Raw genomic sequence first — 27,897 nt, forward strand, 5'->3', positions numbered from 1 at the left:
TCGATTATTATCGTTTGAAACGTTCACACTTCACACAGTGTATACTTGTAAAACGATTGTCGAATAATAGAAATTTCTCTCTGGGAACGCAACCCAATGCCAAATGTGCTCTCCTCTCCGGGACCGATGCCAGGGACCTCGTGTGTTTATTATAGTAAGACTTTTTTATTTTTAATACCCCAACACGCGCGCCGTTTCGACGACACGGAAAACCGTCACATTTATTTATTATATTCCTCAAGGTGCAACTTTCATAACGACCAATATTGTAGATTATAATAACAACGTTTGTGTTATTTATTTACCATCACATTGCCTTGGCTAGACGACACAGTCAATGCCGAGGAGGTGTAATGTGTCCTCATGATATAATTGTAATCACATATCAAGATGGAGAAATAATAGTATTGTTTCAGGATGTTCGTGTCCATATAGGTATATACAAAAAAACTCATTTCTCATTATGATGATAATAATATTGTTATTATTATTATCGTTAATTTTGTACAATGCATTTTTCGAGTACAAAAAACTTGAGGGGGTTGACAAATAATTCAGTCATCAGATCGGTTCGTCCACGCACACGCACAAAGTATTTAGTACAATATATATATACAATATAAAGTGAGTGAAACCGATCAGTTTTATCACAATGTCAAGTGAGTGAAAAATAAGTCGTATAAAATGATTTTTTTTTTCTTTCTTATCTTTTCTCATTTTTAAAATAGGAAAAAACGTGTGTATTATATATATATATACGTGTAAATATATATAAATAGGAACAACAACAAGAGGGTCGAGGGGTGGGGGAGGGATGAGGTGGTGGAGGAGGATCAGGAGTATATTTCTACGCCGTGGCGGCGTTCACTGTTATTGCTGTTTCATTCCATACGCCGGCGTTGGCGGTGTCTCGGTGGTGGTGGTGGTGATGATGATGATGGTGATGGCCGTGCCGGTGGTGATCGCCGGCGGTCGGACTGCAACTGGACGTCGTCGTGGTGGCCGCCTCCAGGTCCCGGCGCAATTTGTACAGCGCCAGGTCCATTGCGGCTCGAGCGTCTTCCTTGCTGTCGTGCCCGTACGCCTGTTGGATCTCCCGCTTAAGCAACCTGGCCGCCAGCGACTTGAGCGACATCTTGTACGGCTCGCCGCGCGGATGCGGGAACAGCACGGACGTGTCTACCACCCGGCAATGGACCATCCTGAGTACGAGTAGGTCGCTGCCCAGCCCGTGGCCAACCAGAATGGTGTCTCGCTTGATGTATCGCAGCAGATCTCGCTGCACTTGCTCCAGGCTTTTCGAAGGCTTCGTCGCGAAGTCGTTGGCCGTGATGCCGCTGTAACGGCTGTTGTAGTCGACGATCGGCCGGGCCGGCTTGACAAGCGTGTCGTACACGACGAACCCGTAAATGTCCACCAGCGTGACTTTGGTCACCTCCAGTCCGGACTGCGTGTAGCACATCTCGCAGTCCATGCCGTACACCACGCGGATACCGGAGCGGTCGTCGTACGTGTGCACGAACCCGGGCGCCGGTCCGTTGTGGCCCTCGGCGAACCCGTTCCACACGTGGCACGGCGCTTCCGTGCAGCCCTGCGAAGTAGGACTGCCATTGCAGCAGCCGTACGTGTGGCCGCCCATTTTCAGTTTGCCGTAGTGGTAAAGACACCGGCTGGCGTGCGCGTACCGTCGTTCGTTAGTGACCGAGAAAAACGACGAGCACCTGACGCACGAAACGAGATCGTTGAACGAGAACTGTTCCTCCTCCTTTTTTTGCTGCTTCTGCTGTTGTTGTTCCGTCATCATCGCGACGCCGTTCTCGGACGTCCGACGCTTCCTTTGACATTTTTGCTGTTGTTGAACAGGCCGCGCGTCAAAGCTAAACTCTTTGGCCACCGGGTTGAGCTTCTTGAGCCGCGTCATGTTCGGCCGATAGTACACCGCATAACCGGCCATCGTCGAGTTGACCGGGAAACCGTACGCGTACAGATCGCTCAACCGGAGCATGTACTTGTTCAACATGAACCACAAGTCCAAGTCGGACAGCCCGTTCAGGTTTACACGTTCGCTGCAGAACTTGTCGGCGGCGGTGAGCGACTTGGAAACGGCGGCCATCAGCTTGACCGATGGCGACGGACAACCGCCGCCGTCGCCGCCGCCACTGCCGCCGGACGTCGTCGTCGTCGTCGTGGTCGTCTCGATGGTTATCGCCGTTCCCGTATGCGACGTCGCTTTGATCACGATGGACGACGAAGAACCGCCTCCTACTCCTTTACAGCCGCCGTTGCTGCCTTCCATCGCTTCGGCGGACTCCTGTAATTGCTTGTACTTGGTCTTGCGTTTTCTAGTCCTTTTGCTTCTTTTCTTCGAACCGATCGCCATCGACGCACAACACTCGTCGTCGTCCTTGTCGTCAATTCGCGGTTCCACGTTCTCCTTGTTTGGCTTCTTGCTGGATTCGTATTCGATTCTCTTACATTTCTTATCTGTAAAAAAAAAACAACAAAAAAAACAATGAAAACCGGTACAAACGTTCCGAGCAATAGAAAAAACAACACCATCCAACCCCAATAACGTTTAGCAGGCTTTTTCCGTTAGTCCAGAAATTGTTTGGCATTTTTCCAAAAATATGGGTTTTATAAGTTTTACATTCATACTAGTAACCCCTTCAAAAAAAAAGCCAGGTTATTACACCAGCTCACATAACGTTTTTCAACTCCCAGCCGTAGCCCACACACGGTCGTCAGACAGCCTTCGGGCTGGTAGAGCACATGTTATCCGCGACACGTGTACAATAAAAAACAAAAAAATAAATACCAAATTTATCTCAATAAAGCGGCGAGGGCGACAAAAAAAAAACCCCAAGCGTGGCATCGAAGCTAAAAAAAAAAAACAGCCAACAACTGGCCAGAATAAGAAGAAGAGGAGGCGGAGAAGAATTAAAATTAAGAGCGGCCAAAAATATATCTTATACTCGATGAGAGGATTTACAACAACAACAACGACGACTGTATTATAATACATTTAAATGTAGGCAAGAAGAAGAAAAAAAATTGTGCGTTCACTACTGCACACACATTATGCTACTACTTTCACTGATCTCTATTATACACTACACAGTCGACCGTGTGTGTGTGTGTGTTTACAGACCAGACGGTAAACTTTCTTCGGTCGTTTTCTGTATAATATGTGGCGTCAGTATATAATAATAGTATAATATAAAATATTATTATCCGTGCGTTTGTTATTTCAACTGACTTGTGTGCTTCTTTGTTACTTTTGCATCGGCGACACATCGGTTTTACTTCTTATCCGATACCCGTGTGACTTACCCGTATAGAAAACGATTCGGTCGACCGACCGTTGTTTCCTTCTTCCCATCTCTATCTTTTTTCCCCTCGATTCATCCGACACCGAAGCTCTACTGGTAGCGCGAGAGCGAAAAGAAAACAACAATAATAATCGCAATAAACGGGCTGTGGAGTTGCTTAGTTTAATTGAAAAATAAAAAATTTTCAATTTTTCCGCATCGACCTCAGAGAGACGTTTTGTGTGTACTCGTAGAAAATATATGTAGTTTTTTTTTCCTTAACGTCATTGTTCTAGATGATGGTTTAGGCGGCGAGCGAGTACACACACGGCCGACCTTGAATTTTATAATAGTTATTTTTTTTTTTTTTTCTCACCGCCAATATTGAAAAACGCGTTCAATAGGTTCGGGGGCTTGGCGCAATAATAATTACTTTTGTAAAGCGAGCAAAAAACATACACATCATAGACTAAGGTCGTTTCTGTATAATAATAATACATGCACACAACAATACCCCGCGCTCGCCTTCTAACCCAAGACGACGACGACGCTGTCGAAAGAATTATTATATTATATTATAATAATATATATTGTTATAAAAACGCAACCCCATCGCCGACACCACGATCCAGATAGCAAAAAAGAACTTTTTTTTTTTGATTATTATCCATTTCCAATGTGTACTTGACACACTAGTAAGCGAACTATTACAATGAGGCAAAAGAGATTCGACGTACACTGAACGGATAAGACATCCAACTACCATATTTTACACCACGTGGCTCGAGCATGACAAGTGTACGGTTACATCTGATTGTGATAACAATAAAAATATGATAACCATTAGTGGGTCATTAATAATTAATCACTCATTATTGGGATATTAATTGTTTTATCGAAATAAGCGCGATAAATAAAAAAATTGTTCTTTACTTTACTATTTATTAGTCGTTTGTCACAAATAATATATTAGACAGCTTTTATTTACCTATTTAAAATACTTTAGAGTCAGTTAATAGACACATATAAAAGCGATCTAAGGTAAAACAAACAATTTATGAAAGATAATATTGTTCGACTTGAAAATTAAAAAAAAAATTGTTTTTATGAAATTCATATTGGAATACATTTTAATTTATCATTTGTTCATCGAATTGCCAATTTTTTATTTAATCTCTTTGTGATCATCATGATTTAATGGATTTCAGTTTCAGAATTTATACAACCGCTGTTATTTTTTTAATGGTGCTAGGAGGGGAGTTGATTTTTAACATATTTATTTTAAAACAGCAACACGGCAACCGATTTAACAATTTTGGTTACACGTAACATGTTTATAATTTAACTGTAGTTTCTCGATTTTCTATGCATAATATTGGGTTAGGGGGGGTACGTACACTTAAACACAAATCTAATGTTTTCCTACTCTGTTACACATCATACCTTTTTATATTCCTCTTTTTGGAACCCGATTTACAACACAATTCAAAGGTCGTTGGGCTTATTTGCCCATTTGCCGCCGATAGGAAATGTAGTTGTATTTGTTGTTTAATTTGCCCCCTCCCGTTGACGAAAACTCATCAATCTGGTCGACAAAATGCAAGGTTAACGCGGCGACGGATAGCCGACCAGTTCTCCCCGATGGCGTTACCTGAATTTCTAGATTATATCCGGAAACGGGTTTACCCGCCGTTTTGCCAACTCTGCGGTTTTGGCTTGGTGAATACGTCCTAATCACACGCACAGGTGGATAACCGAAAACAAAATAATTGGACCGTCCTCCCACAAAAGCGCGATTGCGGTTCGGTCAGTCGAGTGAGTAAACATCATTATTGGCAGGGTATATAAGCTCGGACAGCACCGCCGGAAGCGCGCATAAGGTACTCGCAAATTCAATTGCTCCTCTCTTTGTGTTTAGATTAAAAAAATAAAAAAACACGGAACAAAAATCCATCGCGTTCGAGTGAAACGAATTCGGGGATAATAACTACCGTTAATAATAACATGTTGACTTGACGTTTATATTGTTTGCCTGGCGATTTCCTATACTATCGACAGCACTTTACGAACCCGTGGACACGCGACGACGGCGGCGGCGCACAAGAAGAAGAAATTCACCTCGCACGCGGAGACGATCCATAACTGTAAAATTAACAGTATATACCGGGTGCCGGTTGTCATGTTGTTGTTTGCACGGCTTATAATAATAATATAGGACATAACGGCCGTCGCACACATAAAACCGGGAACGAAACACGGTTTTGCTTCGAGTGCATATTAATTATTATGTTATGATGTGTGTGTGTGTGTTTTTTTTTTTACTATAAGTAATATTATTATCACTACTATACGATTACTGCGGCCGGTCGGCAGAGGTGTGTGTACGTGGAGGAGGGGAGGGGATGACTAACTGTCGAGACTACTGCGGCCGATCTGTTTGCCTAACGGAAAACTACCAAACGTACGTAGTTACCCGAAAATACGGGTTGTTTATGCGCATACTCAAAACAAATCGAGTCAATAAAAATTATACATTTTAAGAAAAATTAAGTTCGACAAGGTCGGAAGGGAGCACTCCCCCTCCCACTCGTTTCATTCGTGCCTATTACTACGGCGCACGCTGGAAAAATACCCAACATTTTTATTATACCAGGCCTAACAACCATTAGACCAGCATAAGCTGATTTTAGAATTTTCTAAAATGAATACCTACAAAAAAATAAACTTTTACAAACCGTTTTCCGATTTTTTGTCTTTGACAGTGGAGTTGTCCACGTGTTTGAGAGGGGCGGACAGTTGGATTTCGGTGCGGGCGATCGCGTGTCCCTTGGACGGAGACAACTTGATTTCGGTCATCACTACTATTCCCTTGGTCACGGGCCCCTTGGACTGAGCCGCTTGCACTTTAACACTGTTGAAAGCCGACGGCTGGCGGCCGCCTTTGCCGCCGTCGTCGTCATCGTCGCTGCTGCCGGCGTACACCGGCGGCTTTGACGGCACCGCCGTCCTCCGACACTTGTCCGGCGACGGCGGCGGCGAAGGTTTCGACTTGGACACCGCCGTCCTCTTGGACACCTTGTTGGGCGGACTCGAAGTGGCCGAATCGTCGGTGTCCATGTGGTCGTCCTTGGGCTGTTTGGTCTTCGATCCTGTCAACAAAGCCCACATCGTTAGCACTGGCAATACTAATTAATGGCCAACTATTTCAGAATTAGAGTGGAGATTTTGGAGGATGGATTGGTTAAGACCACAGTTGGCAATAAATTAAGTTTAAAAAAAAAAAAATAAATAAGCTATACAATTTTTACTGACCACTTTTGCTTGACTTAAACAAAAGAAATCATAGCCAGTTCGATATACATTAAATAAACCAAATTACATATTAAGAGCTTTTTTTAAACAATTGATAATTGTATTAATCGTTTCCACTGAATTTATTTTAGTTTTATCAAATTTTTCTAAATAATAATCAACGTACTGTGTTCCACAAGAAAGGTGAGATCTTAGGAAGTCCGCCAAGCGGAAATCTATGTTTAATCGAGACATAGTCGTTGACCGTTGCTACAATTATTCGAACAACCCCTTTAGGCAATTGACGATTTAATTAAAAAAATTAATCGAAACCACACCCTGTGGCCTAAATACATCATCACATCTTTACAATGGATACCGGCGATCATGAGTTGAAAAACGGCGATAAGGCTGACCGCGAATCGTAACCGAGTCAAGGGCAACAAACACGCTTCACATATGTTAGCGCACAAACAAAACCGCACCTCGATAACACCAATTAACAGCCACGAAATTACAAATGTATATCATGCATATATATATATATAATTGAATTATCGGTTTCGAAAACGCGCGTTTCAATCAAAATGTGTGTCTTACTAATTTTGTTGTCTTAACTAACCCCGACGGAAATTAAGAACGTCCGACGAGGCGATGACCTATTGTTGTCACAGGTTGTGTCTGAAAACGAGGAGTTTTGGAATCCGCGCGACGGGGTTAAGAGTTCATCGAGACAGTAGTTCTCGAAAATGCCGTGAATAATAAATCGGTTGTAGTATCGATTTTCTCTGGCCCTTCATCGCAAAAACACTTTGAATGTATGTGAATAATAAACGAGCCCGGTCGGCCTAGACACGCTAGAAGGGTGCGCGCGTTTGTACGCTGTAATTGTCGCTACCGACTCGAGTTGTTGTTTGGAACGTCAAGTGGTTACTTAATCGAGTTTTTTTTTTTTAAAGGTAAAATAAAAATGTTACTTCCCCTTGTGACGAGAAAAACGAGATGTGAACACACAAAATGGCCGTTACTTTTTTTTGTTTACATTGAAAGTGAACCCCCTCCTTCTGCTTGCATCTATTCCGTTGTGCTTTTAAAACGAATTACCCATCCAATGTCTTTTAAATGACATTATATATCACATTCGTGGCGTCTGCGGTAAATAGAGACCTGAAACCATCTGCGGCCGAGGAGGTCAGACGGTTCTTCTCGAAAGGGTCAAAGACGTTTGAATATTTGAAAACCCCATTTCCTCTGGCCGTCTTATAACGCCAACAGGTATCGAAACCAAATTTTAAACGCCACTTCCCGTGTCCTTGACACGTCCGCCGGTAAAAAAAATTTTTAGACACCCACGCCAAGCAGACCACCGACTGCCGTTGTCTTTTCAGACCGCTAGCACCTAATATGATCATAACACCTTAAAACCACAACAGTCATATGTTTGGCTGTGTTTCCCATCTGTGTGTCGACCACGATTATTGTGATATCGACTACCCTTTATTTGCACTTCCTGTTAGCTAGCACCCGTTGTCAAGGCTCCCTCCAGCCGATATGTAACTACAATAATAATAATAAATTCACAGTAGGAATATAACATTTCATTAGCGTCGCTTGGTCTCTAGACCAAGGTTTCGCCGTTTCGACCTTTACCCGGAGATAGTTTTTTTTTTTAGTTTTACGAGATGGTTCTCCTTGAGTTGCGTGTGTTCAACGAACAAATAAATGGAAAGAAAAACGCATAAATAAATCAGTCAACACAGTGCCGCCTTAGCTAGCGCACACACACACACACACATACAGTAGACTGAAAAAATATTTATAGTATGAATGATATTATTTTAATGCTAGAACTTACTCGAAAAACTTCCACGCCGTATCGTCATTCAAGTTCAAGTGCCTATGCCCACCTGTATACGATTACACAGACACACAATGGGCAACGTCTCCCCCTATGCCCCCCCCCACAAAATATACTTTATTTGCACCCGAGCGGTCGTCCTGGGTTCAAGGCTAGCGCTTCCTCCTCCGTGTCGAAAATTGGGAGTACCTGGCTATAGTATCTATTCTCTCATAAGAGTCAGAGTTAAGACACATACATACACACAAAGCCAGTGGCGCGATCGTTGGACGCATTCAAGGGCAGGAGCCAACAAAACCGTATTATTATATACTCCTAATTGTACGGATGGTCAATTAACAATGATAAAATAATCATTTCCCATCGAGGTAGGTCCGAATTGCTGAACCTCTCCCTCTCCTCCCCGTTGATCGCAACCACCCCCCTCGTGTTATTTTTAATCGTCATCGTTCACATGTTATACAAAACGCAAAAGTGGATCATGTTTATTACACTGTTGCAACTCGGACGACGGTATTGAATCTAAAAAAAAATAAAAAAGGATTCGTTGTGATTTTCAAGTAGAAGGCAAGACACAGCGTTGTTTGACTACAGCGAGGGTGCGGTATTTATTGTCACCGTTACCGGACGGACAATTTCGAAAACGATTTCACCGGCGATTTCTCGAGGGTAGTCGGTTTGTTTACAAAACTCGTTTGGTCGTATACAACTAGGATCGAGTTTTAAACCGGTGCCTGCCTATTGGCAATAGCGCTGCTGCCCATAGTGTGTTTAAGTATGATATATTATTTTATTATTATGAAAAAAATGTATTTTACAGCCGGCGTACACCTACCGAACACGTGATATTATGTTGTAGTATTATTAGTAAGAGTCGCAGCATTACTGTCGGTAAATAGAACACTAAACCCGACCAATTTCTAAGAACCGTATAATAATATAATGCGACGCGGGGCGTGCGTACTTCGTACAAAACGAAAAACCCGCCAATTATTATTTTACACCCGGCTCTTGGCTTGTTCAAATGACGACCAACGGGGATCTTTTTGTCACAATACATTTTGGACTCTCGGTCGTACACCAAACCGTGAACAACAGCGACAGCTAACACACGCAGAATATAAAATTAAATATCCAATAAACACAATTGGTAATAACCCGGGTTTCTTGAACAAAAAAAAAATCCCGACCTAGATAAGTCGGATATGCTTAAACTCAATACAACATAATATACAGTTATGATTCAATACTAAAAGTTTGATGAGCTTAAAAAGAAAAAGATGGCTAGGTTTTTTTGAATTAAGGGTTTTTTTATTTTGACCAAACTCTCGAAATGAAAAGATAATATTTACAAAAAAAACATAATTCTTATAATGCCCGACTGATCGTTTCCGAACAAATACATCAGTATCATAACAACAACAACGTGCAACGGCAGCGGTGAAAATGATATTCAACTGCAAAACCGGAAACGGGAGGCTGCCCGCCCGTTGAGTTACCCAATAACCTAGATCGGCGTGGCGAGCGCCGGTGCCCGGAACCGGCACGTCGTCGCGTCCCATTGTTGTTGCGGCGTGGCCGTGCGAGTAAAGGGCCATTTCTACGCCAAAAGACGACCGGGGTTACTGGTTTTGGTTAAGGTCAAGGTTTTAGTTTTCGTCAAATATCAGTATAAAATGTGAACCCGACGGTTTTTGTAAGACATTTTTGGCGCGCTTACGTTTTACTGTTCCGGTCGATGTGGCTCTGGCGGACGGCGACGGTGGATGTACGGACTTGGACGACGGCTGCTGTTGTTTGTCGGCAGCGGCCATCGCGGCCGCGGTGGCCGCGCAACATTCGGCGTACCGGTAGAACGCGACGCCGAGCACGGTCCAGAATAACGCGATGGCCGCCAGGACGACGGGCGACATGAGTTCAACGAGCACGTGTCTACGCTGCGAACCGGCGGCCGCGGCCACGGCGGTGGCTACTGCGCCCCGGCTGGCCACGTCCAACACGGTGTTGGCCACGAGCGTCACGCTCAACACGAACGGCACGTAACTAACGACGAAACACGTGGTCATCGACGACATCGTGGTCATCCACGGCGGCGGCAGTTGACGGTGGACAGCGGCGGCCACGGTACGCACGCATTAATTATCGGCGGCACTATACTGACTCGATGGCGTGACGCCGCGGCGTTCGAAATGCGTCCGGTGTCCGTTTGGCGGCCGGCGAAATAATATTCTGTCGCGATCTAACGTTACGGTGCCAACGTGTATCGCAAGACGGCGAGTGTTTCGGACGCATTCGAAAAGAACAAAAACAAATAAAAAACCCGGCAAAATTTCGTCTACAAACACGGAAGCAAAATTCTTTATTTTTTAAAAAAAAACCCCGACTTTTACTTAACAAAACTAACGGCGGTAAAAAAAAAAAAACAAAGCGCGTATTTATATTGTATATACGGACACAAAAATGTCTTAACGGCAACGAACCGACGCGCGCACCAAAAATAAATAGTATCACGTGAGAATAACGTACACACACATGCACGCACCACACACAAACACACACACACACACACGGATGAAACGCACGCGTTCTTTGGCGGATAAACAGTCGAAGCGGGCCAGACGAGACCGGGCAGACGAATGAATACCGGTGCCGTCGTTGCTGCTGCTGCTGCTGCTGCTGCTGCTGAGTCACACCACCACGGCAGCGGCGACGGCGGCCGGAGAAACTCAGCCGCCGACAGTTTGCCGCGTGGCACGTGGCGCCATCTGCCGTCGCTCAGTCGAATAATAATAATATTGTTATTACCCACAACTACTCGCCGTAATTACTACTACTACGGCGATTATATCGCGTAATAATTATTTATTATTAACGTTATTTATAATAATATACACAATTTGTTGTCGACCATCGACAATCAAGCGCGTTGACTGGACGCCGAGTCGCGTGCGGCGTCTGCGGGGGTGACGTAACGGCGGCGGCCGTGGACACCGCGGACGCACACTCAGAGGGAATACGTTTGTGCTTTGATTACTCACGACGGTTCTTTCCGTGACGCTTGGCCATAAGGCATAACGTCACACGAGTAATTGGTAGAAAATGTGCACCGAAAATCCCAAATACTCATCGAGAAACGGCCGTTTTATCTGATATTATTCGGGTTTTTTAATAAGACATCAGAATCGAATATAGTAATCGCTAATATAGTAATAAGATTATTGTGTAATATTTTATTGGCCTTTAATGTCTTATCGGCAGTGTAACAGCTTAATCGGAAGACGTTATTATATTTTGTATTTTGGGAAACGCCTAATTGCCGGCTGACGACAGTGCGCGTTGGGTAAATAGTAAAATTATTAACCAATTAATTATCGAAAATACTCCTAATTATCACTGTGCTGTACTGTACTGTACAACAAAAACATTATTGTAATTTATTTTGGTATTAACAACGAACAGAATGGGGCTTAGATAAAGCCGATAGTAATTGGCGTTTGGAAACGGTTTTTTTTATAACACGTTTACGGCGCAAATCTTTTTTTATGATTTGTCCAGGCCCGATTATTTGTCAAGAGGAAAAATATAGACTAATTTCGATCACGTTAACTTTACGTAAGCAAATTTACAAGAAGGTTTAAAGGTTTTAATTTATATTGGCTTTAAAGAGTAATATTTTTAAAGTATAAAACTTTTTATAAAACTTATAATCATTTTCGTACGTCATTCCTCGTAGAACGATTTTGACAATAATTATTTGTTTGTTTGAAAGAGATTAGAGAAAAATGTCTTCCCAGGCAGAAAAATCATTATTTTTATTTAAAAATGTTACAATGTTTATTAATATTTTACAATATTTTTAAATCATATTTTGGCAGCAAATTAAGTATTAGATTTAAATTCTTTTGTTGTCCGTAAGTATGGTGGTCGTTGTCATCTGGTTAAAAATGAATTAATATTTTACACTAGTTATCAAAGTGATAATTGCCAGATTATAAATTATCATATTTTTTTATCAACAAAAACATGATGATTTAATAGTTTTAATAATTTGATTACCAATGTTATCTAAGATTATCGATTGGATGTTCATAGACCACGTGAATAGTTTATGGTGTGTATATTATGTATCTTGATTTTTGTTGATGTAAAAATTAGAATCATAATTGTGCGTTTTTCAAAATATATATACACTATATGGTGTAATTACTCTTTTTAATGTTTTACATTTAACTATTTAAATTAAAAAAACTGATTTCAATTGTAAAAAAATACAAAAGAACTAATAAGTATGTAATAGACAATAGTAATATAGTATGTAATCAACAAATATCGTTTCTCTAGGACTACGATATACACTGGTGGCGTTTATGCTAATGCCGACCGAATTTCGTTATTAAAACAATACAAAAACCTTTTTTATAAAATATACAAAATGTTGTGTTAGTTCGGACGATAAGAATGGAGACACACTCGTCCTTCGGCGGGCAACACACACACAAACGTGCACAGAATTTTACAAAGATGACAAATGACAATATTTTTGGTTTACTTCAAGGTCCGTTACCGTTTACACACGTTGTTGTTACTACTTGTATTTTTTTTTTTATCTTGTTTTGTGTTTTACTTTTCTTTCCCCTTTTTGTAAGCAAATGACGTTGTGTTCAGCAGAATAAGCACTGTCTTATTGCCTTAAACGTCTCAGTCTTGGACGTCCTTCGCCGAAATCGTTTGAAATCTGTGGAAAACTTAACTTCTCCTAGTCTACACCCAACGTCCTGCATTATAAAATATATTGTCTAGAATATATAAGTGAATATCGATGCGATGTTCAGAATAAATTAAGCCGTCGCACTGCACACTGCTTATTATAAATATATCCGGTCTCGAAGTGTATAACATACGAATACTCTTAATAAATGTGCAATAACGAATAACGCACGAACGGAATACGCGAGCGTGTCTAAAGTCACGAAAAACAAAAGTAAACAGTACATTAGGAAGCAGGGTAAAGGGTAGCTAAGGGGGGGGGGCGAAAGCAAGTGACCCGGTCGCAGATGCCCGGCCTGACATTTGGCGACCAAGCCAAACTCCTTTAATTATTTATCAAACACAACCAGTAAAGATCTAGAGGGTTGGGGAAGGAGAGGGTATGATTTCATAGCAATCTGGCTTATTTTTTATGCATCTTTCATCGTATATACTTGCGGTCAATGGAATTCGGAACACTTGGCGAGCTTTTGAATGCTACGAAAAATTCGAATCCGGATTATACCCGGGATACCCGTAAAATGAATGGAGTACGCGAAAATTCATATTATATATACATATACATATTTAGTAATCTCTTGAACAGTAGTTAGTTTAGTTCAAAAGGGCGGAAAGTTATTGTCGATGACCCGTCCCACCACGCTTGTACGAAATAGGTTTCTGTTTTTTTTTTTTTTTTAAATAATGAATGTGTCGACTCGGCCGCCCTATGAATAATATATTAAAATATATTCCGCCGAAATAACATCAACTCGACCGTGTGCGGGGTTACCGGACGAGGTCGAACAATATATAATATAATATAATAATAATAATACCTGTGCCGAACCACATTATACCATAACGTATAAAATACAATATTATAATGTCTACACAACACACAACCGCACCGCCGTTGACCTATATTTAGCAAGTCCAAAACGGTCGTCGGGGTGAAATCGGTACAGCGGTGTTGTTTTGTTTTATATCGTTTCACTACACATAGACTGCACCCGCAAACAAATACACACAAAACGCAAAGGACTATTGATTTTCGTGTGTCCCCCTTTCGGAAGGTACCCGTGTATAATGTACATTTTCGTGATTATGCTAAAACGTTTTACGAGGGTCTGCGGCGTTTTCGGTAGCCGAAGAGTGGTGAATCTCGTTTTGGAAACTCACATCCGGCGAATTTCTCTATAACAACCCACCCGGACGTCTTAAAATACCGACGATGATGGCGACGCGCAACTCCCACGCCGCCATTGCGATTTCACTGTGTCAACAAATATTGCTGTAATAAAATTGCCAAAAAAAAAAAAAAAAAAAAATTGTTTGAGTGTGTATTGTGTGCCGTCCAACCGGATCTGGAACGTCTGCCGAATATTTTTGCAACCAGACGGGTAATCCGCAAAGGTGTACAATATCATTTCGAGTAAAGACCTCGATACATAATTTGTTGTCCGGGCCCACCAGCGATGGCGACGAGCAGACGTTTGGAATGTTAATGTGCACTTATATATTTTTTTGAAAATAACCACAACATTACACTTGTACGGACTGTATGTATTGCCCGAGGAGAAGCTTTGCGAACGTAACTTGTCTTATTCATGAGCAGTTCGTGAATGAAACGTCGTCGAGTGGTGTTTTTATAAGTACACAATTCGCTAATGTTGTTTTGTTTGTTTGTTATGTTATTGTGATTCGGTCAACTCGGGCAGTTCGAAATTGATGAATTATTCACATCATCTTCGGACGAGCCTCGTCGAGTTTTGATATGGATGCCGTGCAAAACCGAGTGGGTTTGACCGAAGTAAAACCACCACCCAATGGCAATTTTAATTTCACCCAAGACGTATAAAAAAACAAACACGAACGAAATTCCCGACCAAACGTATGCCAACGCTTGGCCATAAACGGTAGAAATCAAGATGATACTATTTAGAAATGATAATAAAAAAATAAAAAATTCAAATTAGGGTCCCAGCAATGTTTGCCGTCTACATCTGGCTTGACCATACCGGTTGAATGCAATACGCGGTAAAAAAGAAAACGTCAGGACCAACATCTTCACAATGGACATTATAAAACATGTAGTTAAACGTGTACATAAGACTTCTTTGGGGCCAAATAGTTATACGCTCCTGACCGCTCTGGCTGGCCGATTGAAATTTACCGAAAATTGCCTTCGTTCTACCATCCTTGAACAGAATAGGGGTTGTTATACCTTTGATGTGTTCGACTATAGCCAGGTCGACCACCCAATATGTTGCCGTTATAGAAGAACCACGAACAACATAATGGATATTTATTAGATGGAAAATCGCCGACCAGTTGAAATCGTTCAAAAGCATTGAACAATTGAAACTCCGTACAAATACCCAAGCTTTAATCGCTATTGTAGAAAATAATTAATACGAAGCAAGCCGCTATTGAGTAAATTCCAATAGTAATGCAAACACATGAAGTTGATTTGTTATTCGTTTGAATTTCTTTCATATTAAGGACAACAATTTTGCAATTTTTCAACTAAATCACCTCGAATATTGGCTACTTGTTAATTTGTAGCGCCCACACAACTATGTAAACATATGCGTTTTCTACAACAGCGGTAGGCGTACACCCATAGAAATATTGTCATTGTATTATGGCCCACACAAGGAGAACGAAAATTCGAATTGAGAATAATAATTTCTCTTAACGGAGATATATTATTCACAGCGTTTATCGAAAATCGAACGTCGTTGCGGTACCTATAAAATAACAGGATAATAATATAGCCAATAAAAGCGCGTTTTTTAAATAGATATTTTTTATCTGTCGCCGCTGTTGTGTCACACGACGACGCGACGGTCAAACTATTGAAACTAGAGTTTTTTTTTACCAATTTATTCGGTAATTTTTAAATAATGTGCCCACATAATATTGCATAGCTTGGCGAATATGACATAAGAGTACCTACAGTAGTGGCGGCTGTACGAATAACTGATACAGCACGGACGAACGCAGCGTTAAACCGGACAATCACCTTACTTATAATTATTATTGTTGTGTCATCAAAAGACAATACAAAATTATAAAAAAAAAAAAAAAAAACTAAGAGAATAAACGTTTTTCTAGAATTTCTTTGTGCATTTTCACACACACACGTGTGCGGTTCGCAGAGATAATTCAATTTGTTTTCCTCAACACGTTATGCGGTCATTGTTCGTGTTGAGACAAATACACGTTAACCAGAAGCATTATCTTCATAATGTATATGTAGGTATACTAACGACAAAGGACAACATTATTAAATTTGAATAATTAATCCTTATGGCCTTAGTCAAAACCACCAAGACCTGAAAGTCAATATAAAATAAGTGCGTTAATAGCACATTGTAATTGCTATAATTGACACCGCAGAACGGGATCTTAAACCCAAAATGGCTAAGGTCAACATTTTCTTCGTCCTCCGCGAGACGGCTGGCCGGCGTGTAGAGACTATGAACAGAGGTCATGATCAAAACAACCGCACAACAATTATTATTTTATCATAACTAAATTAAAACCGTTGAACTTTAACAGATAAACCTTCTAAATATAATATCCTCAAACGTAAAACATGTACAAACTACGTGTTAGGTGGAAAAAAATTAAGAATTTTCGAACCACGCAATAACAACTCCGGTCTACGTTTATATTTTTTAAATAATAATAATAATAATAATACTAATATACATATTACAGTATTGCGACGTATTTATGCAACCCAGGTCAGTTTGTATATTATACTATTATCATTAGCCTCTTACTATAAAATATAATGTAGTATACAATAATATTCACCGTGGTCAGTTGTCTAGAGTATACATTCCATTCCAGGTTTATACTTTATGGTGTAAGTTCTTTTTAACCACGTGTAAACCAGTTTTTTGAGCACACGGCCGTCGGTGTATTCACGTGACAACCACGTGGTCGGGGCCGGCTGCGGATAATAACGTTGCGAGATGGCGACCAGGTGAAACTAGCAGACTGCTGGTCTTATATGTCTTCACTCTTCGCCGTGCACATGTCGAACCATATAGTTATAGTAATAGAGTTATTTATGCCCCCGTCTACCACCCGGACCAAATAACAGAGGAATAGTATACAATATGGTTGCACGGGATGTAGTTGAGCAGAACACAGTGTATGTGATGGGATGGGACGAGACACACGCCGTCCAGGGACTAAAACGACTATAAAAAAAAAAATGCTTTTGAAAAACATTATTTTTTTTCGGAGTACAGTTTTTAATTTTTTATACATATTGAAAAATTCTATTGGGGAGTTGCACAATTTTTGTAATGTCTTGAAATTTGTGCGATAATGTCAATGACCGTTTTATCATTCTTTTTCTATGTGTGATTAACACATCTGTGATAAACACAGCAATATCTATTGAAAATTTAGGTAAAACATTTATTGTTTTTGTACTGAACAAAGAAAATATTTTGCCAAACAGTATTATTTTGTCTGGCCTATAAAATAGTAAATAAGAAATATACGTACATTAAAAATGCTCTCCCTAAAATATTTCGTTCTTTTAAGTATGAAAATCAAATCGAAATTAAAAAGATTATATGGTTTGTTTACTGTTACGCGGCAAAAATGTAACACATTTTTAAGCTCTGGGGAATGCAATTTTGTTTTGCGCACCAAAATTGTTTGTATGAATGATTTCATTCAGAACTTCATTTTGTTTCAGAATTAGAAAGATAAACCGAAACCCGCGGGGTTGACAGTTTTAATAAAATTAAATGTATTACTTTTAAGCATTATAAAGATATACAATGCAGATAATTTAAAAGGATAATTATTCCCGTTTTGACAATATCATCAGAAAAATCAGTGATCATTATTTTATATGTTAAAGTAATGTCAATTTTAAATGGAATTTATTTATGCTCTTTACACTAATAACAAATTATAAAAATAAAAATTGGTACGACTCGTTTTTATTTATTCAACGGACACCTGGTACACGTATTGAATGTCTCGTAAGCACAAAATAAATACACCAAAAGCCTACAGATTGAACGACTAGCTTATAATAATACGCTGTTCCCATAATAATTTTCCATTCCAAAGATTTAAAAAAAAAAAAAACGTTTAAAAAACAAGAACAACTGAACAGCTGTTAAGAGAAGAATACTTTGCGTTTTGCAAGAGATTGTTTTATTATAATAATATTAATGTTATCATTGTATCGTACTTTCATGATTCATGACTGGGTTAACAACCTTAATTCACAATGAGTTATTTCAGAACATGTTTTATATAAATTGTGCAGTAATCGGTAAAATTGTTGCATTGATCAAAAATATACGCACAACTGAATTGATAATAAGACAATAAGAACAATGTGCAATTTTAGTGAAATAAATCAAGTACATACCTTTTACTAAACACATACATTTTGTAGCTCTGAGGACTATGAAAGTGTAAAATTTATGTATATTGGACACAAACATATTTTTCAGACTAAGTCATGTCATTTGTATAGAGTTTTGTAGAAACATATCTAAAAAAATACTAATAAACGCATGACTTTTAACTCGATTAAAACGTACGGCAAGAGTACCGAATACAAAATTACTACTAATTTATTAGCATAACAATATGCGTTGTTACTTTCCTCGCTATATGACTGCATCAGACCCGTCTAAAAATATAATACTTCCTGCCGGCTCCATCATATAAATTCCCCCCTTAATCTATAAATAATGTTTGTATAGCAGTTTCTATTTAAAAAATAATTTTTAAAAAAATTCAATTTTTTTTTTGTAAACAAACTTGCAATCGTCAATATGTAACCTACATACAGTAATTTATGTTATCACACAAAAAAAAATTGTTTAAAAAAAACTCTTGTACTACTATTTTATAACGTCTTAATTTGTAGTTAACCAAAATCTAAGACGCTATATGAAATATTAAATTTTGGGCATCTTGACTTGTAAAAAAAAAACAATTTTATTTAATTAGATGCAATGTAATGGTATCATTTAAATTAACATTATTATAATTAATTTAACCTTGTTTTGGATTGTAAACAAAATGTTATTTCTGAATTATTGGCTGACTCGATGTCTATTATTTTTACACGGACAAAATAAAAACATAGTTAATACAAATATATTTTTTAATTAAAATATGTAATTATTAATTAAAACCGTCAAACAACAGTAACATATTTGTCTATCAATTCTTGTCCATCACACAAAATGCAATTATTCTCGTTTAAACTACACGTATATTGTATTAATCGATATTTACTAATAGTTGGTAAAAAACAATTTTAAGTTTCAATAAATATTTTTGAAAAATATTTAAAAAATGAAAAATAATCTACTTTATGCCTAAACTATGTGCTATGCTCTGCATTGAAACCATTACAAGACATAGCGGGGGAAAAATCAAAAGTATAAGAAAATAGTAAGTGAAAATTATAAATTCTAGATTTTCAAAAACGGTGATAATCCTTGATAAAGGTTACATTCGATGACAGAAGAACATATTAGAGGTTTTTTATTTCAATACAAATTATCGTTTTATTAGAAATGGGTAATGAGATAATTCTATTGCATTAACGACGTCAACAATATTTTTTACCCACGATTCGCACTGTCTGTCTGATGTACGAAATTAGTTAATTTATTACTACGCAGACGATAGACGTCATTGATATATGAAATACGTACTAAGTATCTGTATAATGGCAGTGTCGTTGATTAATAACAAAATAAATCGCCAATAGTATTATAATATACAATATCACTTCTAGTTTTACTACTAAACCGTGAGATGTGATTGAAACACAAATATCGAAGACCTTGACGATACTCTTTAAAAAAATATACCGTAGAAATTTATATATTATGACGAAACAATTTTAATTTTGTATAGTATAATATTTTCCATTCTATTTGTGCCTATGACGGGTAGGTATTAGTTGATTTTTGGTAACAGAATACCATCTCCGCACTGTGTATAGTCGGAGGTTCTTATTGGTCACGCGTGCCTTCGCATCGGCACAGAAGTTCCGAGTATGGTAACGACAAATCAAATAGTGCACAATCGAGTGGACTTTTACATTTTCATTTTATTTAACGTGTCATCATGTAGCTCGTGTATCGAACAGCCTATAGTTGACGATGTCGGATATAATGCCACAAAAATAGACCGGAGGAATCTAAGCTATCGACTAGCTATTTAGTTCGACCTACGCCACACACTAAGCATACATCAAAAACAGTTCCATGGTTGTCGGTGCCAAAATAAATAACGCCACGTACATAAGAAGACATATATTATGCGGTTTAACCGTTAACCACGCTCGTGCGCGCCTAGTGTTTATTATATTTTATTACTTATTTCTGCTTTTCGAGTCCGTGGCCTAAACTCCAATCCGAGTCCTGTCGCCAAACGTTAATGCAAAATTTTTAAAAAAAAAAATAGCGGAGCTAACAAAAAAAACCATAACGCCTCAAAAAGACGACATCTGCGATGACCGAAGTTTTGTCGTACACAGTTTGTTGATGTAAATATACAAATATTTATCTATTTTAATTTTAATTCATCATCATCATTGTATAACACTAGGCATACTAATACATCCCAATCCGCTCTTTGAAATACTCACAATACGATTCAAACGGCCATACTTATTGTAATTATACGGTTGTAAAAAAAAAAAAAAGTTCTCTTAAACGTGTCAACGTCAATTACTCTGGTCATGGTCATAACGGTAATCCAAGAAATGTTATGGTTAGTTTGGAGCGGGTCCTTAGGATTAATAAAAGAGTTGCAAATGGTAGTAACGAGAACGTGTGTCAAACTATTTGACGGAAATGATAATTATGATGCTTTACATGGTTGAAGAACCTATTGAATGTATTACTTTTATCTTGCATTAATGTTTTTTGGTGTAGACGGAACTCGTCTCTATCTGGAGGATTTCGCCAAAAATGAGTGGGTCCTTAGTACAGATAAGTGCAGGTGTGCGTTTGCGACGTGGTGCCTATCACGTGGGTATACGAGTACAGATGTCCGGATGACTCACCCAACCCGGTATTATAGGTGTATTACACATTACGCCCTAATACCGGATATCCGATATTAGCTGTAATTTACCATGATAGGAAATTATACGTTCAGCTCCACGGTAAATCCACGTCCTGCGCCCGTTTAAGCGTATACAAACGCTATATATCATATCAGATGAGTAATTTCGTCCTGCTGACGGTGTGTATATTATACATATATATATATATATATAGCTATAGGCCATTGTGTGTGCTTGTACAGTGAACGGTTCGATGGTTAGACCGTAGACTTGGGATATACAAATTTTTTTCAACCCGTCCGATTTCACAGAGTGTAAACACTCCTATGCAGTGTTTGCGGTCGACTTCAGTGTTGAGGACAAATGCATGCGTTATACGAATTTCAAAGCCTTTCATCGGACTTGTTGGTCTGAACGACTCAAAAATAATATATATATATATATATATATATTATATGAACACACGACAACGGCAGTGAATGCATAATTATTCATTATAAAGCCAAGATAAATACAGTAATATTTTCAAGCGTTTATACGACGATATAAACCCTATATATACCAACATTAAAATTGTAAAAACTTTACACGTGAATAACAAACAAACCCTTAAAGCGCGAGTACGGATTTCAACACAATAAACAATAGACAACGCATTCGCGGTCTTAAAAGATATAATTATAACCAGGAAGAGACTCCGAATCGAGTTTCGTTTGATTTTAAGAACATCTAAAATCTGATTTATACTGGTTATAATTAAATCAATTTTTATTGTTATAATTACTAAATATTATTAATTAATAAGCGCACAACGGTATCGAAAGTATACCTTTTTCCCAAGTATAAAATATTTTGATATTTGTAATTTTCTTTTGATTGATTAATTGCTTTTATCTCTACAAAAACACATATGCAACATATATTTTTTAACAGTCTTCCATTTACGTCGTACTATTGTTATGAATGAAAGGCTACCAACTATTTGATTTCTAAAAGTAAGACACATTTTTGAAAACGATAAATTTTTTTCCACATTCACCAAAGCCTTATAGAAGCAGTCCTTAACATGGTTAGAACGTACAAATCCTTATAAATCCTTAAAAACACTCTTAAAATAAACACATTATTCATTAACATGCCGTTGTTTATAAACAGTTTCACAACATTTCTAATAACTAATCTCGTTAATCATTCGATAGAACAGTTAACAAGGACTCCGATTGACTTGCATAATAACGGATAACCGTTTTAAGACAACGCGTACACGACAGGAATAGTAGTCTCAGTAGTCACTATAATTGACGTCATCGACCGAATAATAAAAACAAGATACACGCCTATCATGCACAAGCTTTGAACAGATAAAAATAGTTTTTTGTAAAGCATAAAATGCGCAATTCAATTGGGAGAATTTGATTTTTCTTATAGTAAATTTGTTTATGAATTTAACACAAATTCTAATTACATAGATGCAGTTTTAACTTAAAAAGTAGCTAATTTGTAATTTTGTAATACGCATAGACATGAACCACCAATCGCGTTAAATTAAATGTTACCTACACTAATAAAGAAAACATTTCTAAAATGAATAAATCTTTTAGACCTATTTATAAGCACGTTTGTAATACATATAATGGTGTGTTAACATGTTTTACAGCAAATGAATGAATAACTTTCAAATTATACAACTTCCACTAAATTAATAATAATTACATCTTAATAAATAACATTTCGCTTTATTTTCAACTCTGCTACCTAATTTATCACCGTATAAATTTCTTCTATAATCAAATAAATTACGTTTCAGAAAGTAAAAAGTGGAACATTTCTAAAATGGCACGTAGTAATATTTTATACATTATTTAAGTTATACAGTTGTACAAATTGTCGTGTCATTCAATTTAAAATAGTCTTTTTCAATAGCGAAATCACTTTGGTAACAACAAAAAATGTGTAAAATAAAAATAAATATTTTTAAAGCATTCTCTTAGGTCATTAAATATTTAAATTGCGACGAAAATAAATACATGTAAAAACCTCTCATTCTTTAATAATTAAAAATTAAGAAATCAGAATACGCTGGGACCCCATTCGAAGAACAGTTCATTATTATAGAAATGTTTTTTTGCATTAACGCTAAAACGTTAAGGTTTCTATAAAAATGAATTTAAACATTTTCCATACAATCCATTGAGTTATTATAATAATAATTTTAAAACGTACCTCGCATAAAATAGATTTTATCTTTCATTGTCTTCAAACGTCCGTTTATGAACAAATTTTAGAATTAATTACACTTAAATAATATAACACATACACTAGTTATAAGTATTCACTTCAATTAACCTGATCGAAATTAATACTGTCGCGGTTAATCGTATTACGTGCGTGCTACTTAATAACTGATAATGTAATACTTATATTATACTCTTAATAAAGGAATACAACAGAATCAGTAACAACGGCTGTTTTTATTCCTCTCCAATAACACGTGTCAACTTAACGACACGAGCTTGAGGTTGGTATTGATCACGATTATGTTACAATGAAGTATGAACCTTATACAACAGATGCATTTAACATGTTTGCCATATATAACGCATCTGTAAACTGTAGATGCTTTTGATAAAAAAAAAATCTCATAAATATTTTAGAGTTTTTATAATATTAAAACAGGCATTGAACACACAATGAAAACCTTAAAGTATTAACATGATATTATCATAAACGCCAACTTTAAACATTTAAACAATTTTTGTGTTAAAAAAAGTACTCTGTGCTCCCGTGGCGTTAATTTACAATACACAAATAAATAAATAAATCGGACTCCAAGAGGTTCAATAAATTAATAGGACAAAAGAAAAGCCAAATAATACAGTTACTTTAATTAACACGTCTTCTGCAAATAAAAATAAAATAAAATACTATTGCTAAACTAGAAAATGGCGACCGATTTTGTTTTTTAAGTATCGCTTTTAATTTGTGTTATCTACTAGCCTACAATAAATAGTTTAAGACAAAAAATAAATATAAAAACTGAGTTAAATTAAATATCCATCTTTTATTAATAAAAAAAAATAACCGAGCCATTAATTTAGACCGGTTTTTTTTATCATTATTCGAGATAACATTAGGTTTAAAAAGAAATGACTTGGCATATAATACTTACGTCAGATTGATCTTTACTTTGGATGACCTATTTTTAATAATATACTACTATACTGGTATAACAATTATTACACATAGACTTAGTCCTCGCAACAAGTCGACGACATAAGCAAAATATAATTAGTACTGTCTACTTTAAAGATTACACGAATAACACTATAAAGTCAAAACAAACTAGGTGTGTAAGTTTTTAGGTGAACACGTTGACAAATCGTCCGTTTGAGAGGGAGATGAATAACTTTTGTATTGGTCCAGTAATTTATGTAGAAATTGGTAAATAATCTTTATTCTTATTGTTTAAATAAAAATCGTTCAGATAAAAATAATACTACACTCCACCCTTCCTCCCGTCTTAAATTTTAAACTTAAACAACTTAAAAATAAATTATTCAAAACTGGATATCGACCAGTCAGTTTTCAGCAAATTATTGTTCGATAAAAAAGTTAATTAAATACATACGTTGTAGTTTAAATTCAATAAAATGATAGAGCTTTGAAAAATACTAAAAAAGCTAAATATTTAGTAATTTTACAATATTGTAAAATAACATAAACAAATAAATGTTTGTTTTCAAAAAGAAAAACTACAAAATTGCAGCCATTTTAAGAAAATATTAATGACTTATCCTTAATGAATCACTGTATATACAACATACAACACTATACAACATTTTTATTATGGTGAAGGGTATTTTTTTAAGATTTTATTAATTAATTTTTTTTTATATACGATTAATTAAATACCCAAGTATTTAAAAAAGTATAACAGGGGTTAATTTTAAAGGATAACCGATATGTTTTTATATTCAGTCAACATGTTACTTGAGCAGGAAAATTCTGATTTTTTTTATAACATCGTTATTTAAAGTAATTTATTATTTATAATTAATTATGGTTACATCAATTTATTTGATAAAAAAGCTAATATTATGAATTCAACATCAAATGTATGAAAAATAACACTTTAAAGTAAATAGTAATTGTGTTATTCTTGAATTTTTTTTAATTAAACTATATTTTATAAATCCAAATTTAAATAAATATATGAACAAATCAATTTTAAAATATATTGCGGCTTAGGAATAATGATATTAAAACAAAAATCTTTCCATAATTACAATTTTCAACGATTTTTTTGTAATGTAATTATTTTTTAGAGTTACTTATTAAAGGTCAAAACTCAAAAGATAAGCATTATTTGACGTGATTTGATCTGGAAGCCATTATTAATATGCCAAACAAAGAGTAAGAGGTACGATCTTCTAGTTACATAAGTTATATTAGTTTTTTTCATAGAAGCCGGATAAAAATTACTTTTGTATAGGTCACTTTTTAGCGTATCTTTTGGCGCCAGATTGGGTACAATATTATTTACTTTTTGGAAAGCTTACAACTTTTTCTATGAGGGTTGATGGTATGAAGTTTATTAAAAAAAAAAAAAAAAAAACTTTTGCCAATCATTGTAACGTACATAACTCTTCCTTTATATTATTCAAAGACAATCGGTTGACATAGCCAAAAGAATATCTCGTATTTGCACAAAAGGTATAATGTGGTACGTTGGACTGATAACACCAAAAATAGTCATAACTTCTACAATTTTTGAGCTGGGATAACCGACATTTTTAAGTTCAGCCAATCAGAGAAACTGAAAATTTCAGACGTCCAGGTTCGATAGATGGCAAGAAAACTAAAAAATGACCGTCAAAATAAAAACCCAATCACCACCCAATGTTCTAGACAATCTACCAACATACTGATAAAATAATTATAGTGAAAAATTGGTGTCCACATTGTCGCTATCGACGGAGATATAATTATTATCATTTACATTGGAATTGCACAGACAAATACACAAGTAGGTACATTGTAAAAAAAAAACCGCGGCTTGCTCTTTTGTGACAGCAAAAAAAAGTTTGAAATCGCTTCGGTAGACACATTGGGTGGTGACTTCGCGTCTATTTATTTGGTGCACAGTACGAGCTAACTTCTTAATTGGTCGTGATATCCATTTAAAAAAAAAAAAAAATTGGAAAATTTTTACTTTGAAAAATAATGATAAACCCAGGACCCGGCATGGTTTTCATTGTTCTAATTTTACCAACGGCCATTCCGGTACGCGCGCCGTAGCAGAACACGTGTTCTTGTATGACTAATGCCAATTAATAATCGTCACCGCGTTTTCCCAGACAAAAGCGATAACAGCCAAACACGGTTTGACACTGAAATACACAATATGGAAGTCAATCTGCACGGTAACCGATCGACACTCTACCGACATCGGTTACCCATGTTGTGATTACACATATGATATATATATATTTTATATATATATATTTATAATTTGATTGTTTTTTTTTTCACCGTCGCGTCGCTTGGGTTTTCCTTTTCTTTGCAACGACAAAATTGAAAATACTGTAGCACAATAATAAACGCAGACGGTAAACACACGGAAAAAATAAAGCAGCCACATATTATAGCCGACGGAGAAGAGACATAACAATAATAATGATAATAATATTATACTCGACAACGAGTACGCAGCACGCTTTTATCTGGACGGCAAAATACCTTATATTGTGCAAAATAAAAGTAGCAATGCGAAAAAAACAACATTAATATTAGGTATATAATAAAAGTACACTGGCTTACCCGTGGCACGGCTCATGACTCTTGTAGGCGAAACGAGACGACAGCCGTAATGGTTTCTTTTGCTCTAATTAACACCACAAGATATTATAGTATGCATCCGAAGGCTTAAGGCGCGGATAAGGACAATGGTGGTGGCGAACACGAAACAAACAAAATATATAAATTATAATGCGAGAAAACGAAAAAAAAAAAAAAATTAATCTCTATATAATATAATATAATATACGTTTATATAATTTACGCGTTAATAGGAAAAAAATATATTTATATATATCTAATAATAATTATACGAAACAAAATAAACATTTAAAATTTGTTTTTATTTTTTAAGCTAATAGTTATACGATTTATTTATATAGTGATAATATTATTAATTATTTACGATGCGCGATTGTTTTGCATATAATATTTTAGTAATGAAGAAAAAAAAATTTCGGATAACTGGCCGGTTTTTTTTTTTGAGTGTATGTGTTGACAAACAACGTTGGCGGCCAAGTGATAATGGCGTTTCGAGGAAAAGTTGTTTTGCCCGGTTAGCGGTTTGGCCGTCGGCGCGACAATGCCGCCTTATTGTGCCTTGTGGTCGCCCGCCGAAAAGATCACGACGCCGACAACACTGATAACAAACAACTGATAACAACGTTAACATTGAAAACGAATACAATTATTATTAATAAAATATTAAAAATATATATTATACACACAACACAATATAATATAATTCAAACATTGTTATATTATATTAGTACCGTTATTATTATTACTATCATCATTATACGCTGAAC

The 27,897-nt window shown here is 36.8% G+C and overlaps 1 protein-coding gene across 4 annotated transcripts; it reads right to left on the reverse strand.

The window, feature by feature from the left end:
* Positions 1–468: 468 nt before the first annotated feature.
* Positions 469–27,669, reverse strand: LOC126842681 (uncharacterized). 4 transcript variants are annotated; one of them, XM_050579764.1, is made up of 3 exons: positions 18,623–18,777; positions 6,044–6,457; positions 469–2,484 (listed from the first exon to the last, which is right to left on the reverse strand). In XM_050579764.1, the coding sequence occupies exons 1-3, from the start codon at positions 18,696–18,698 to the stop codon at positions 848–850; spliced, it is 2,127 nt and encodes a 708-aa protein (XP_050435721.1). In that variant the 5' UTR covers positions 18,699–18,777; the 3' UTR covers positions 469–847. The 4 variants fall into 4 exon arrangements, with proteins under 4 accessions (XP_050435721.1, XP_050435720.1, XP_050435723.1 ...); XM_050579763.1 differs by lacking the exon at positions 18,623–18,777 and adding an exon at positions 10,178–11,121; XM_050579766.1 differs by lacking the exon at positions 18,623–18,777 and adding an exon at positions 27,113–27,669 and having other exon boundaries at positions 470–2,484.
* Between the last annotated feature and the right edge of the window lie 228 nt (positions 27,670–27,897).

Source organism: Adelges cooleyi, unplaced genomic scaffold, assembly GCF_023614345.1.
Source record: "Adelges cooleyi isolate 19-005CV unplaced genomic scaffold, UGA_ACOO_1.1 ACOO_flye_CR_arks_rails_tigmint_CR_PRNA_574, whole genome shotgun sequence".
NCBI classification, from domain to species: Eukaryota; Metazoa; Arthropoda; class Insecta; order Hemiptera; family Adelgidae; genus Adelges; species Adelges cooleyi.

Coding starts and splice junctions, on each gene's coding strand:
- LOC126842681 (XM_050579763.1), bottom strand. CDS start 10,541: ATGACCACGATGTCGTCGATGACCACGTGTTTCGTCGTTAGTTACGTG. Junction 6,458..10,177: donor ATCGACCGGAACAGTAAAAC/GTAAGCGCGCCA, acceptor CTTTGTTGACAG/GATCGAAGACCAAACAGCCC. Junction 2,485..6,043: donor AGACAAAAAATCGGAAAACG/GTTTGTAAAAGT, acceptor TTTTTTTTACAG/ATAAGAAATGTAAGAGAATC.